Source organism: Atta cephalotes, assembly GCF_000143395.1.
Source record: "Atta cephalotes unplaced genomic scaffold scaffold00049, whole genome shotgun sequence".
NCBI lineage: Eukaryota > Metazoa > Arthropoda > Insecta > Hymenoptera > Formicidae > Atta > Atta cephalotes.
The window spans coordinates 658,539-675,918 of NW_012130113.1; the positions used below are offsets into that span (position 1 = coordinate 658,539).

At 34.4% G+C, this 17,380-nt stretch overlaps 1 protein-coding gene across 1 annotated transcript in view; it reads right to left on the reverse strand.

Moving 5' to 3' along the window:
• LOC105622876 (protein TIS11) overlaps positions 1 to 17,173 on the reverse strand; it is a 28,745-nt gene extending 11,572 nt beyond the window's left edge. Inside the window, exon 1 of the mRNA XM_012204285.1 lies at positions 17,114 to 17,173. Within this exon, the coding sequence (XP_012059675.1) occupies positions 17,114 to 17,173 (60 nt within the window). The remainder of the gene's footprint in view (positions 1 to 17,113) is intronic.
• Between the last annotated feature and the right edge of the window lie 207 nt (positions 17,174 to 17,380).

Genomic DNA, 17,380 nt, shown 5'->3' on the forward strand with positions numbered 1-17,380 from the left:
CGAGTAGAAACTTTAATAGGCACAAGTAAGAGCAGCGTTGCTCCGTTATTGTGCAACAAAAGGATGGGAGTTGAAAATCGGAAAGAGGTCGTACATTTTGTAAATGCGCGTCTCTAAAGCAACCTCTAGATGATCAATATTATTGCACAATGTTATTGATCATCTGCAAGCTATATTGAGTCTCCAAATTATTTGCTTTAAATTGTTCAAAGAGAACATCAATAATATTGTACAAAATAATTGTACAATAATATTGAGTGTCTAGAAGTCGTTTAAAAAAGATATTGTCTATACAGTGAAGTATAGAAGAGACAAAAGAGAGAGCAATATGTTAAAACTATATGAAAACTAGTAGTCAGTATAAATCGAGTTAGTAAAGTTACGGTATGAGATATGTCAGATTTTATCGGTGATTTAATGCTCCATGCTCGACATCCTCTAGTTTATCCGCAGTGAATCTAATGTAACAATGTTTGATGCTACTGCGTGTTACATTGTACTAGAACGTATTAACAGATAAAGTGGATAAGGAAACGGATTTGTTCTAATGGACAGTCCTTGCCTAACATCTACCTACATTACATCATGTTTCTCTGATATATCAAATCAATTTTTTACTTTTTAATTTCTAAAAATTGTTGAAATATTACATATAAATATCTTAAATATAATATCGTTTCTCGATAAACATAATATTTAATAAATTAATTTTGAGGAAGAATAAGTAAAAAATGAAAATAATGCGTAAGAACAAAAAATTAGAAAGCGTGATTTAGACTTTCTCTTTTTCTTTGTTCAAACGAAAGTAATTCTTTATACCTACATGAGAGAATTTATAAACTGTACAATAGTTTGTGCAAACAAAAGCGATGATTTAAATTATTCAGAAAGGAAAATACATTACTTACAACTCTCATCCCTTAGGAGCTCCGTACAATAAAAGGAACAGGGAACAAAGAACAGAATAAGAATTTCAAACTATCAGAAATCATGTATTGTATAAATTTATAATTTCTGATAAGTTGAAAATCTGAATCTTATTCTCTGTTCTCTGGTCCCCGTTCCTTTTATTGTGCGAAGCACAATAATAGAGATAAGTTAAAACTTTAGATTATTAAAGTTTCTTTTCTGTCTCGAGTTAGATAATTATGAATCGTAGAGAGCAATAATGCGAATGGGCTATTGCAGGCTACAGCGGTTGTTGACACTGTCATCATGCCGTCAAGAATCGGTCATGGTTCAGTCGGTCACGACTGCCTGCACATAGACCTGCACGCGTAGGATGATTTGCGTGTGTAGGACGTTCAATTGGTGAAACTGAAGCTTCATGAAATACGTTACTGCTCAATGATATATAGTCTCCAAAAGATCATAATTCACAAGAAAATAATATGGCAGGATTATATGCAACTTTATTAAACTGCCTCACCATTATAAATGACGCTTTTAAAACTGAAATTTGTGTCTTAGTATATGCATATATTTTTAACAATATTTATACTAACTGCATTACACAGTCATAGGATATTTTAAAATATTTTATGGAGATCTGTTATTTTCCATTCAGTTCTTAAAATATAGTTGGATATATAAATATTTATAGATGTATACCCAGGACTTTTTTCAGTCAGAGGAGAAAAATGTATTAATTAATTAATAATAAATATATATTAATTATTTTATTTAAAAAATTTTTTATTTATCTTTATACAAAACTTATTAAAATACTTATATTAAAGTTAGAATCTGTTAACACTTCATGTTTCAAAAAATGAAATTTTCATAGTGCACCTTGAAGAATGGATCCTGTCAGGATCTGGATTTCAAAGATCTTCAACGAATTTTCTTACGAATAATGTGTGAATCACAAATTGGGCTATGAGCATTTAATTTTTCGTCGTGAAAATTTTTACATCTTAATTGATTTTTTCTTGATAAATTTTAGAGGGGAGCCCTTTCTTTGCATACGACTATAAGCATATCTATTTTCCAAAAAAAAAATCAATTCACATTTTTATACAAAAATATAGAAAATATAATTAACACAAAGAAGAATATTTTATGGTCAAGTTGAAGAACGGCGATGTAGAAAAACGCAAAAAGTAATTTTCAAATGTCAAATGTAATTGTGACATTAGTGACAGCTGATTTTGTACATTCCGTCATCTGGGAGTTCAAGAGTTCGTCATAAATCCACGTTAGCAAATTTGTAATCATAGTGCCGCATATGTTTCACGAGAATTACCGGTAGACAATGCGCATACTAGTCACAGCGGCTTGCAGCCTGCACGGTTGAATAATCGCGGAACTCGGTGACATTTTTCTCTCCGCCGCGTTCCTGTGCGCGCTCGTGAACACGGATAAGGATTTAATTGCTCGCGAAATACATCGCCGCGTGATTCAGACTCATCGGTGTATTGCGCTAATGACTTCAAGGTGCATTAAATCGACGCTCATACAGCGGGAGATACTATAATTTAAGATACTCTCGACTGAACTCAAGATAGGTCACGCCCTGTACAATCTGTCGGCACTCGTTTCTTCTTCTCGCAATCAGTGGAAAAAAACCGATGCGGTAAGTTCGTTACGCGTTCCACCATTTTCCCCGTGACTCGTTATTAAGTGAATGAAATAATAGAAATATCATCGCGCGAGAGAAACAACCTTTCTGCTGTCAAGATACTTTTTTAGATTCAATTTAATTGTATTGAACGTCAATGTAAAAAATTTGACTTTTGTTCATTGACATTGATTTTGGTATGACAAAATTAAATTTTGAATAAAACTAATAACAAAATAATGATATATATTAAATGTGTGATTTTTTTCATTGCTTATATTTTTTATATTTTCCTATATAAATTTCCTACGAATATTAAATGTTTTATTTAATTGTTATGCCATAAGATTAATCGCCGAAACTCAATTCCAAAATTATTAATAATTATGTAATTGAGAGTATAAATAAATTAAGTATTTTTCATCGCTATTTTAATTTAATATATAATATAATGTACGCTCTTACGAGTTTAATTGTATCCACGCTATGAATTAAAGTTAATCAAAAAAAATTACAAACTGATAACTGATAAATTAGCAATAATTCAACACAAGATAAATTCGGAGAAAGATCTTCGACTTTTAATTAATCTAGTTAACTATTCATATACATAAATATCGGGGATTACCCAGATCGCGAAGAAGTAAGTAGTCATCGATTAAAAAATTGTGATATAACTATAAAAACAAGCAATATCTAAACAAATAAAGTAAAATAAATCATGATCGATATGCATAATGCATAAGTTACGGCCATTCTCATCGCGAATCTCCGATGAATTCAATTAGTCTCCGAGAGATCGTATCACATGCAAATTAATCGGAAATTAAGCGTCGGCATTCCTGGGTTCGCGAGATGTTCGAGATGCATCGAGCGCATCGGCGTGGCGATTCGCGTGCAACGCGCATCACGCGCACGTTCGTGCGCGCGGCGCATAATACGCGTTCGACGTGCGAGGAAAAAGTAGTAGCATCTTTTTTCCTCTTCTGGTCTCACGAAGGAGCTCAACTCGTACACCGATTCGCGATAAAGAACAATGCAATGGAACAATACGAGGAACGTGTTGTGCCAATGCTGCATGCTAAATTTATCCCCGTGAACTATGCCGAGTTGATAGCTACCGAATATATGCGACAAGGCAATCGTTATCGCAATCAGTTTTGATGAGTGAACAAGCAATGAAAGCAGATGACGTGACTTAGACCTGCATTCATACGTCCATTCGAATGGTCGAGAAGCAAAATGGTATGACTCACACCGGTCTTAACAATTGCAGCAACTAAAAGTCGTACAAAAATTATTCATAATACGATAAATAGAATTATAAAAAAAAAACCTCATTAAATATGGAATATATATATAGAACTTTGCAAAACTGTATTAAATCTCTGTCTGCAATTTAAGTCTTTTTTGGTACGAGCAAAATTTTACTCTAAAATTTCTGTAAAATAAAGGAAGGCAGAGTCCACCTCTTCTAAAAATATCTGTAAATTTAAATTAAAAAACTATTTAGCAATTTAATAGACATATTGAAAAATAACCTTGAATTTTTTTTATAGTTTTTGAAAACCTATAGAACAATAAAAAAACTTGGATAAAAAAGACCCTAATTGCAGACGAAGGAATAAAAATATAATTCTAGAGGAGAGTTAAGCACTAAAAATGTCAACTGAAGATACAAGTCATAAGTCTCCAATGTCTATCCAGGATCAAAACCCGAACTAATCAAGATAATAAATTTCGATGGTTGTCAATTAAAGCCGTGCGGTTATAAACGGGAAATTGACACTGCTGCGCAATCGAGAGTCATTCACAGTGCATCCGCATTCATAGCGAAGTTTCACGTACGATTCTTTCCGTCCTTCACAAAACTGAAGTAATCTCAGCTATCAATTACGCAAGTGGAGAGACTATCTACGTTTCCCAAATATGGCGAAGAAATCTAACTGTCGAGTGTTCGAGTGTCAGACCGCATTGACGCTCCCGCGTGTGCATCAACGACGGTGAAACACACGCGGGATGATATATGGATATACTAAAATACGCGTGTGCGAGGCCCCGGCCGCTCGTAAAATAAGATGCGTGATTCAGGCGTCGGTCGGCCGCGTGACCGCGAAGACTTTCCTGCGCGTAAAAGACGCACACGTGCGTTTACGAGCGGCCGTTGCATACACAACACGCGGGTGCATGCGCCATCCACAATGCGCCGATGCGTCACTGTATTGCACATACGTGCGCGTGTATATATGTACGTGCGTATACACGTTTACATTCGCGTAGAGAGGACTGCGCCTGTTTTCATACCGCCGGCTCTCCCCGGGCTCCTTTGTTTCTTTCTGTTCCTTTTTTTTCTTTCCCTCCGTCTCGTGACCCCACGCTCTCCCACCTCCACGCTCGCTCGCTCTTTCTCTCTCTCCCGCTTTGCTCTTTTTCGCAGAAAGCCGAGGAAGAAAGAACGTGGGAGACTTTCGGGCCCGCAACTCCGCGGTTTTTCATTCTTGACGACGACGACGCGAAGACGTGAAGACGCCACGTCATTATGCGACAAACGTCAGGCGAACATCGAATACGTTCCGCGATTTTTATGCGCGACCGAATCAATTTACTGGGAAATACGTAACCGACGAATCATTCCGAGAACTATTTGTGGTCTTCAGATGATTCCGTGTGTATCAAACACAGGAAATATTTCTCGATCTTTTTGCGGTTATTTTTATAAAAAAGAGAGACGAAATACTTTACGGTCATTCTTGTATTATTGCAATCTTGTGAAATTGAATAATTTTTAAAAATATAATTTATAAATGAAATTCAGTAATGCATGATTAATAAATATATAGATAATAACAAATCGATGATTTAAGATATTATTTTTAGCAATGATAATAAATTATAAAAAAATGCACGAAATTTAAATAGATAAATAATTTATAAATTATAGATAATTACTCATACAAATTTTATGTATAAGATTCTATTTAAAAATTTCCACGAGTGGAATGCAATTAGCATAATCAAGAAAAAAAATTCGTCGATAGATAAGAAATCTTAATACTAACATGTACATTAGCCAAGCCTACCTATAAGAAGATTTCAATTATTTCCGAAGATCGTCCACGACAGAAAAATAACCGAGTTGGCATATCGCCGGTATCACGCAATGAATTAACGGTAATATAGAGTTTCCGACATTGGGGAACGAATCGTGGAAATAACCTGATTGTAGTCACGTGCGATCTGATACTGTAAATTTCGATCATCTCAAAAGCAAACGGTGAGTATAGACAATTATTTCGCCGCAAGCAAAATACATGGATACATTTCCGTTTCATATTAAAGCGTGTGTATTATTTCGTTCTTTATTACCCGTGCAATTAATGGCGCTTTGACCGCAATAATCGGAACTTAATCTTCGCTCGTGAAAGGAAATGCATCTTTTTATTTGTATGCATAAATCAAGTCGAGTTGATTACTTGCATGAAGGGATACAGAGTTATATTACAGTCTGCATGATTGCAAATTTAACTGACTTATCTTGTTTTGCCAAACACGTTTCGCGCGTGCAGTACGTCTTATCAATTTTTCGTTAACTAATTCGCGATTTCACCGGACTGTCTAATTTTTGATGCTTGAATTCTACGCTCGAATGCTACTGATGCATCACAAACATGCACCATACATGCAATTATTCATCATAATAATTGATCAAAAAATGAATATGCACTTAGATCATTGTCTTATTTTTCATAACATTAAAAATAAATGTAAATATTACGCGCAGCACTGTTTTTTGAACCATAAGTTTTAAAACTTAACCGAAAATATTACGTTTGTTCCACTTTTTCTTATTCGGATAAGTTAAATTTAGAATTATTATCCATTATATTATTTATTATTTATATTATGTTATTTATATTGTATATTATTATAAATTACTTAAGTCGCGTTACGTTTTCATTGTACAATAAAATTTAAAAAAAAATATCGGCTTCTCTGCTTCATACTTTGAAAGAAAACACACTTCGTGTATCGAAATTGAAGACCGGAAATATCTATACTATAGCATGAAATATGAACACTCTCGTCAAATGACCAAAATTGCTAAGCAGTTTTTCTGACCGAAGACTGGCGACCGCGACTTGAACAAGCAATTTAAATGAATGGTACTAACTGCAACGCAGTCTAATATTGCAAAAGGTTGCAAATATAATGTGGAAGACCTCGTATTTATCGTTGTTATTTTAACGTTACCGGTGGCCAGAAAATAAATCGCGATGCAATGTGACATTCTGAGAAAAATCATAGCGCACGCGAAACAGACATATGCGCAGATTAGCAATTAACAATTTTAATCAAGAAGAAAGTATGACTGTAAGTTAGAAAAATCTCTTTTGTCTAGCCTTAATTGAAACGCGCGTTTGTTAACTTGCATACATGGTTAGCTTAATTCATCGCAGCATCAAGATCGGAGAAACAAATTTCATACAGCAGTAATGAATTTTAATTAAATACTTTCAAGCCGACGTGACTTAAAATAATGACGTATTATACAATGGCCTAAATTTACTTCAAATCATTTATGTTCCATCCTCATAAGAACATAAATAATTTGAAATATAGCTCTGTGTGAACCTAAATTAAAAAAAAGAACTTGTTCCTCTTTATATAGAAAACGTATTTTTATTAATATTATATAGCAGATGAAATAAAATTCGATAATTATTAGTCGCTGTTCGATTTTTTTTTCTACTTATTACATCAACTATACAAACGAATATAATCGATATGAAATTTTTATTTTTTCCCTCTTATGATAAATGAATAAAAAAATCGAAAATCAATCCTTGAATTTACTTGGAGCGTGATGATCAGGTTGCCGAAACAGTTCAGATTAGAAACTTTGAGAATCATCGTTTAAATCAAGCGTGAAAGTGAAATCGAGAGCCGTCGACAGACGCTTCTCGGTACTCTCGCTTTCTCTCGTGTGAGGTAGAATTTAACCCTTTGAGGCTCAATAATCGATGCTTACGCTTATTGCATGTATACATCGCATCGATGTTTCATAAACCAAAAATATTGCAATTTTTATATAAACTGCTAGATAAAAAAATTATATAAATTCCTTATTTTCCTTATTTTAATTAAGGAAATTTATTATTATATAATATTTGTGACATTATTTTATTCAAAACGTTACTATTTTGCGAATAAAAATCCTGAATTTTTTATGTCCTGCTAATAAAATAACTAATATTACTCTTGATTTTATTCCGCTCCAAGTTTCCGATATTTTTCAATTATATAATGTGTTATTGCACATGACGCAAAACTTCCATTAACGTTACGCAACAATGACAATATTGACGTAAATATAGAACGTTTAATATGATATAATTTCTCCAAATTATCTCGGATCGCGAAAGGTTAAGTCGGCATTCGAGGAGCATCGACGAAGGCGAACCAATGCGGAAAGTGCAAGGTGCGCGGAAATGGCTCGTGTCCTTCCCTCTTTACGTCTTTTGTATTCACCAGTCCCTTTTCATGAATACGGAAAAAGGGCCGGCTTTTATCGTGAAGAGAACCCGTTGCCGTTTGCGTAGCTATTCACAAATTTACGATGAAAAATGATGAGAAATATAAATCGCTTTGTATATTGTTTCTTTCAAAAAATGCCATAACGAATGTCTTAACTACAAAGAGAAACATCTCTAATTTATAAATATACTTTAATACACTAAAATAATCTGTAATGTATATACTCATCATTTTTACTTGAATTAATATATTGTAATTCAAATTAATTTTTAGATATTTTCCATAATACATATTTGATTAGAAAATTGAATATACATATAAACTTAAAATATATTACATATATTCAAATTTCTAATCAAATATTTATTATCAAAAATTTCTTAAAATTAATGCGAATTATATTAATTCAAATAAATACTATTGGTTTATTATAGATAGATAACTTCGAATCTTCAAAAATAATTGGATTTGTACATTTATAAAAAACATATAATAAAGATTCGAGATTTTTAGATCAATGAATTGAAATATAAATAATTTCAGGGTGATGATATTTATAGATCATTGCTTAAATATCGTATTATAATTAGATTTTAAAACACTGCATTTAAAATATCATAAAATAGCAAAATTTCTTTATTCTAATTCCTTCCAAATTTTAATGTTACCCAGTATCGTGTAGCAGCAATGGTTACAATAGTTTCATTATGATTATATAATAGTTTCATTATGAACTTCTTACATCGCGACTGGCATAATTTCTCGCTCATTTTTGCATCGTGAGAAGCGTTCGCGGCAGACGAAAACAGGCCATTTCAACCGTCTAAAAGATCAAGAATCGCACAAAAATCTCTGTGTAAAAACCGGCCGAACCTGCCTCACAATACTTCGCGAAAAAGCAGTTTCAGAAACCGATGCAACGAGTTGCAGAAGAACGGTCGGGTCTTGGCGTTATCCTTTTGTGATGGCGTGCAGTGGATCTTTTCAAAAATATGGGAAAATTTGTCGTGTCGGAGGGAAGCCCGGGGAATACAAAAGGGTGGGAGGAGGGGACTCCAAGATCATGCTACGCCAATGCTGGCCAAGAGTCGGGTACAGGAGAAGCAGGGGCAGATCGGTGCACAAAGAGGGGTCCCCCGAGTATCCCACCTTCCTTCTCTACTCCCTTTCATTCTCTCGATCACTCCTTCAGCACTGGCAGACCTGAAGCAACAGGTTCCTACGCCCCTTCTTCATGGCTCGCGTTCACCGAGCGGCTTTTTGTTGCCGCTACCAATGTACAGGCACGCTACACGCTCGGAGCGAGGTTTTCGCTTTTAGAAAAATCCAAAGGATTTTGTTGCCGCGGCCGTGCACACGTATCTCTGCTCCGAAGAGCCAGTTTCGCGAGAGGGTGTTGAAAGCGATGGGATATATATAGATTTCACGCATTGTAAAAATCGAATTCCCTGTTAGACACAGAAACGAGTTTTGATAATCTCAGATTTGTTTTCATACTTCGGATACTGAGGCTGATATTCATAGTCGGATCTTATATTAAGACCGTCTTAAGTACAATCTTAAAATATCATGAACCAATCAGAGAGTCATATTAAACATTATTTAAGACATTACTTAAGACGGTCTAAAAACGGAATACCATTCTAAAAGAACTGAAAATGTGTGATCATAATTTTATATAAATTATCTTATTTACAAATAGTCTTTAGCTTGCATTTAAATTTAAAATTCGATTGGTTTCATATATATTATCAGAAACGCTTTTGACGTTTGTACAGCATTTGTTTGATATGACAATGAGGGAGCTTTACTTAAATTATATTCATTATTTCATTTTATTTTTTACTTCTGACTCAGCTCCACGGCAGACTGTTGTATGTATATAGATATAATAATCTATTCAATGATTCATCATATCGTTCGATGAATTTTAGTAAGGTCAAATTAACATCGCTATCAATGCAAATATGTGACATCTGAAATTTACAATAAAAATAAAATTTTCAGTAAAATTCATGATATCTCATATCAAGCTCTTGCAACCAAAATTTTCGCATCTCGCAAGGATCAACAATGATTTTGACTGTGCTCGTCGAAATATCGAAAGTCGAAAGTCCACCCGATCGAGTTTCGAAATCGAGCTGAGGAGAAATTGCCGAGGAAAGTTACACACGGTTACCGTGCAAAAGGGAGAAAAGGAAAGACTCTCGTTAGCAGTAAAATCCAAGATTGAAAGGCAAAAGGAAACATCCGAAAAATGATTACGGGAATTATTTTCTAAAAACATGCATGTTAATGATCGAATCTCGTGATTGAATTAAAAATCAGGAATCACGAGTTTTAAAGCAGAAAAATATTTCAGGGCTACACAAATGTCAAGTAAGCCTATCGTGACGACAATGTATCTGCAATTACGAAAGCATTAAGATATCCATGAAATAAATTCTCGGCAGTGTTACATATAAAAAAATATATCTTTAAATGATGTATTTTCGCTATCGCGAATAAACACAGATTATTTTCGCGTATTTGTAATATCGCGATTTGATTTCGCGCAGATTACAGGCTATCACCGTTGGCAAAGGTCGTCGGCGACGCGCAATAATAATTTCTGAGACAATCCATTTCCCCCCTCGCTTCTCTCTCTCTCTCGTTCTCTCTTCCTTTTCAGAATTTGCGTATGCTTATAACCGCATACACATGATAATAAGACGGGAAATGACAAGTGAGCCAACAGTAGCTCACAGTAGCGGACTCACCGGAAATCGTATGATACCATGCGCGCTCGCGCGCCACGCATAATTACACGACGAAGAAACGTATAACGACATATGGGCATGCTTTCAGGAAATAATGCTCACGGTAACGCGTCGACAGGATTGTCGCGAACCTGATGATCTTCCCGTTCTTTCTTTTATTGCGCTCATTTGATGCAAGATGTCCAAGAATGGATCCTGGATGCCCTCCCGACCGCAAATAAAGCTAAGAGAAACAGTAGCTGCGATTCTTTATCGAGAGATTGAGAGTTTCTTGCCAAATACGTGTGCGAACAATCAATTTCTTGTACGCATGTTACATTGCACGTATCAGAATATAGTAGTTGAATAAGACAATAGTCAACAAAGCGTCTGTCGTCGTGTTTCGTTCGCTTAGCCTCTCGATTAGTATCAGTTTCAATGACAATAACGCAAAGGCGATATCGCGTCGCAGACATGTCGGGAAAATGGCGGTTTCGCAATATTTCTGCATGAAGCAATCGCGTATCCTTGTATTATTCTCTATAATGGACGAGCGAAGGATAAACAACAGATGAAAATGATGTTTACAGAGAGATTGTAATCATTCTTCTTTCGCAATATACGTCATATTGTCTAATAATCGAATATTAATTAAATAATATATGCAGTAACATTTTTAAATTCCTTTTATCTCATGTGCTTGTCTATTCGATCTTACGTATCATATTTAAGTTATATCATTTTAATTACAAAGAAATAAATCAATATATTCTGTATGTATAAATCGAAACCACATTTGGCAATATCATGATACAAAAACTATTTCATATCTTTCCAATCTATAAAAATTTCTTTGAACATATCGAAAAAATCTTGATGTTAATCATTTCATTACTACATATCTTAATAATTATCAGAACCACATTCGATATCGACGAAATCGATGTATTGTACGAATTTCATACAATAGCTTGTGACGAACGAGATAGCGAACAATCCTATCAAAGTCACATCGAGAAATCCGCGTAAATACGCAAAACCACACAAAAACATATGAAAACAAATCGCGTCATTCGTTTAACACGTGAAACTCGGAAATAAATAAAAGAGCAGAATACGATTTCGATAGGCTATTTTTGACGTAGATACAAAAGTCATTTGCAATATAAAAAGCAACAATCTCATACTTGCCACAAACAATAATACATTTTCCCTTTAATAAATGTTATAACTTCATAAACTAAATGACATTTATTTAAAGCCTATCTGTACATGGAATGAGAAAGTACATGGAATGAGGAAGAGTATTTAAAAAGTCTTACAGATTCGCGAAAAAAATTCCGGTATACCGTTTGTGTCGAGAAAGAATAGCAATGTTGATCGTAAGAAGCGCCGAATATTGTCATACGTCACTTCTTTCCTTTTCATTAGTAAAATTACGGCTTAATAAATACGGCTCGCATACTGTTCGTGACGACATATATGCTTTGTCTCGTCAGAGTCCAAGTCTCATTTAATGTCTCTGTTAATGTCGCTGTTAATGTGCACGCGAGTTTTTCCGAGTAAATATTCACATGTATTTGTCAGAGCGCTCGAACACTGCGTCGTGCAGGATGCATAATAAATAACGCCTTTCTGTCTCTGTCATGTTGTACGACGATGCAATCGAGAGTGTGAAGTAAGAACGGAACCGCAAGAGCAAGAGAGAGAGAAAGAGAGAGAGAGAGGAGGGGGGGAGGGAGAGAGAGAGAATGCATTTGTTAATTCAACATGCACCAATACACTCACGCGTATAAGCTGTACCATCGAGTACCAGCGCGATTCCGCGCACGAATTCTCGCTGCGACACGTGCGATGTCGATCGCATCTCTTCGCGAGAGAAGAATCGAGACGCAATCAGAAAGAAAAATAACACGTCTCTAATAGAGAACGATTGTTATGAATTGTTCTCCACGAAGCGGTAGAAAAAAAGATTATCAAGTAATGAAATATTGCTTCTCCTGTCTGCGATAATCGCGTTTCTACGTGCCGCGCGCGCATTTGTCATATTTATATCTTATTATCTTCATATCATCTTGTTTTTTATACTTTGTTTCTCTTTTATGTTCTAGCATTCAGAGAGTTCCTCTCTTAGGTAAGCGAAATTAATAATTAATACTTTAGAAATTGAATTGAAAAACGTAGAACTTTATATAAACAAATCACGTACTAAATAAATTAACTGAGAGATGCAATGAGTTACAATATATAATCTTAACTTAATGGAATATGACGGAATGTCATGAAACACGTGTCAAAGAGTCTATAACTTTATACCCATTTCTAATTAGAGGACAGAAACCCGACACAATCACTTAAGCGGAACTTCCTACCAAAGGAATTCATTACAGAAGAAACAGAAGCTCTTCAGATGCTGATTCAATGCTTCTTTTATGCTGAATTTTAAAACACATTTTACACAAATGTGCTTAGCGAAGGAGTGCTTAGTTTAAGGAATTAGTTAAGCTTAGTTTAAAGGAATCCGAAGATAATTTATTGTTAATCATAGATATTAACAATCTTTTAGCATATAGATAAATTAACAAGATAAAAATGTTTAAAACAACAATACTTCGATCGTCATTAAATCGTCTTACTATTCAGAATTTTCGTTAAGACAAGTCATCCGCATTCAGAAAAAAATATAATGAAAGTAACTATAAAGGTGACAGCTATACAGTTTTATATATATGTAAAATTAATGTGTAAAACATAACTAAATGCAAAAACTGTAAAATAGTTTATTCAACTATTATACATTAATTCTATTCTCCAAAATCTTTGGAGTAGGATCTAACTCTAAAAAGTGAAATCTCATTCTTAAAAATTGACAATTGAGCTACTCTTTTTTAACATTGGCTCAATAGTCACTCTTTGTCATTCTTTAGCATTAGATTCCAAAGATTTTAGAGAGTACACATAAAACTTGTATAATTGTCCTTATAATTGCTACTGTTATGTCTTTTTCTCTGAGTATTGTATCTCTCTAACATCGGTAATATCATGTTTTCGATACATATCAGAGCAATTAAAAATTGAAAATGAGCTTTTTATATTTCTTCTTAAAATCACGATGTCGCGTGAGATTCGAAGAGAAGCTCGACTCGCGTCACACAGAGAAACTCACTCATCGGAGGAGAAACCAAAGAGAGTGTTGTGCCTAGGTTCTCTCTAAGGTGAGAGTCTCTCCAACTCGACTCGCGACGGGTCTTTTATTTACATCGTGCGAAAATGAGCGACCGCCCGTTCAAATGATAAAGGCCTTTCGACGAAATAAAGAATAAGCCGCGTGACTGGCAGCGATTATTATTAATATATATTCGACTACGATTTAGTTTCGATCTCGCCGGGCTACCGGGATACATTTACTAACGTAAATCAATTTTTGTGAATTTTCAATTAAACGATGCATACTACATTCAAAATAGAAATTTAAAAGTCAAACATAAATTTATGTTAAAAAAATTAAAATTTTGTAATTAAGAATAACATATTTGATTTAATCATCCACGATGGAAAAAATTTTAACTAACAAAGAAAACGCTCGAAAATATCCTTGTATCATATCGTATTATACATTAGATAAAGAAAACGGTCGATATATATATCGGTTAAAAATATTGATATTTCCAGATTATGTATATATCTAGACAAGATAACGGCAATAAATTGATAAACGAAAATTTAATAGATTTTACAAAAATATACTGTAATTGAAATATGTCGTCTATTTAATTTAAAAAAACAATTCCGATAATGACTTCAGTGTCGATAAGGAATGTACATATTTGTGATTAACCAACTCCGATTTAGAAATTTGTAAATTATCACCTACAAGGTTTTCGTTATCAAAGGTACTTTAATGTTTTCCTTCAACTGATAATGTTCTACAATTGTTGATCACATCGGTGATGCATCGCAAGATATCGGACGATTCCACGAGAATAAATCGTTATATATATATATATATATATATATATATATATATATGTGTGTGTGTGTGTATATTATATATATAATGTATGTATGAGGATATATTTATTTTATATATAACATAAATATCAAGAAACATCTGCGATCGATGAACGTCGCGTTGAAATCTCGATACACCTGCCGATATCTCGGAGAAAATTTCTTTCGCTTTCTAAATGTCATTATTTTCTTGCTGTTACAGACGTAGCGCCATTAGCCACATAAATGTAGACGTGTTGGTGCTCCTAGGGTTCTCTACTCTCAATCCATTCGCCCGTTGTCTGATATTTTTCCCGCTCGTATGCCCACGCTATGCTCTTGCGTTATACAGCGCGAGTTCCTGAGAGATCTTAGGTCTATTTTTTTTTTTTTTAGCTAAATTAGTACACCTTTGGAACTTAAATAGATAGTTTACACGTGGGTAGTTTGATGAGTCAGTGACTTTTAAACAGATAACTATATTGAAAAATAAATCTAGTTAAAAAAAAAGTAAAAAGAAGTAATTGACTTAACTGTTTACGTATATTTGATATTTGACTAAAGTGAGAAAAAAGTTGTAGGACATTTTAGTGTAAGAATAAAAAAACAGACCCTTTGAATCACGCGTGTCGCGGTCATGTTCGTGCTCGATCGCCTTCTTGGAAGAATCGGCAAACGCGAATGATGCAACGTGGAAACGAGATTCGATCGCGGAAGATTGACCCCGAAACGATACGATCGAGGATTTTAATATCCACCCAGCGGCAACGTTATCTTCGATCCTTATCGCGTAAAATAACTTCTAGCAAAAATAAAACGCTAAAAGAACGAGTTCATAATTATACGGACAGAATGGATTGATCGGCCCTTTGATCTCATATACAAAGAGAAGGATGGAGAACTTGCGAGAACTCACGATCTATATATAATGTATACGTATGTAATATTTGATAAATTCGAAGATCTTCGAGTTTTCGGAAACAAATGAATTAATTCTCAAACATTGTTGACATGTTGGAATCGAAAGTACTACTTTAAGAGCCTATTTTGAAAATTCTACTTTATGATTTCTAAAGAATAAGCTTATGAATTTACAGAATAAAGCTAAGCCAATCGCTCCTCTTTTTCTTCCACTTTTTTTCTCTTCACAATGACTATAGACGTCAATAAACGAACGCGAAATAAAGTTTATTCGAATAAATTCTATGTTTATAGAATTTAGACCCGGTTGTACCAATATTATTTTGACTTTAAGCAAGGCTTAAAACTTTATCTCGTTTCAAAGCAAAAGAGAGACAGAGACAGAAAGAGATTTAAGTTTTGCTTAAAGTCAAAAGACTTGTTCTTGGCTGAACTTTTGCACTAGTTCTTCTTCCTTTTCTCTCCAGCAGGAAAGAAGAAGAAAGATGAATTGATGCAAAGTTCAGCAAAAAAGAATAGGCCTAAAATAATGTTGGTGCAAACCGGGCCTTAGCTGTTTTACGAATTAATTGGATCGAATGTGAGCAAAAGCACAAATTCGCATTTGTTGTCCGTTCTACGTATACCTGAAGTAGAAAAAATCTACCTGTGCATATCCGGTCTAGAATGGAAAGGCACATGGGACCAAGCAAGACAGGTCAGAAAATTTTGGAAAAAAAAGTTCGGTGGGGAGTCCTGTATAATACTTATTAGTATCGCAAAATATGACGATACCCTTCGGAGGTTAAAATTCGTTTACTTAACAATATGAGATTCAAGCGTGACGAAATATCGCCCATATCCTTTGTATATTTTATGTACGATGTGCAATGTTATACATCGCATTTTTTTAAATATAATAAATATAATAAACAATCGGTAAGAAATATTTATTTATCGATATGTTTTATCAGTAAAAATTTAACGATGCAGAAAATTCGAAGAAAACGTCGTGTACGATATTTAAATAAATAAAGCCTGCGACAGATGGCGCGATTTTTCTGGATTTCTTGCGATTTAGTAATTTAGGTACTATAAATTCCAAGTTCTGATGCAATTCTAGTTTAATTTATTAAATCGCAAATAAACCAAGAGGAAAAATCACACCGTTTGCCGTAGGCTTAATTATACATGACGACAGTAGATCGAAATCGATAAGATAAATCGACGAATGTACATTTTTACCAATTATAGATTAACTTTAATCTCAGTTTAATTTACTCTTCATCCTTTTCTAATTTCTAATGTCTACTAGAAAAAAATAACGAACAAGTTAAACCAAGATTAAAGTTAATACATCCGTAGAGATAAGCCAGAGCAGGAGTCTTACCTTAAAGAGATGTTCGCCGCACTCGAACATGGAAGTATTACTCATGACGGCAGTCGACATGGTCCTCGGTTGTCGCACAAAAACACACTTTGTATCTGGAGCCCGTTGTCCGCTTTCCTTCAGATCCTTCCCTCCTTCTGCCACTCGTCCCTCGGGCGCGAAAAATATTTAGCAGCGCAGGTCGAACAGTCGGCGTTGACGGTCAGCGAGAGGGAGAGAGGGGGAGGTGGAAAAACTTTCTTCAGAACACAATAAAACTGCCACTAC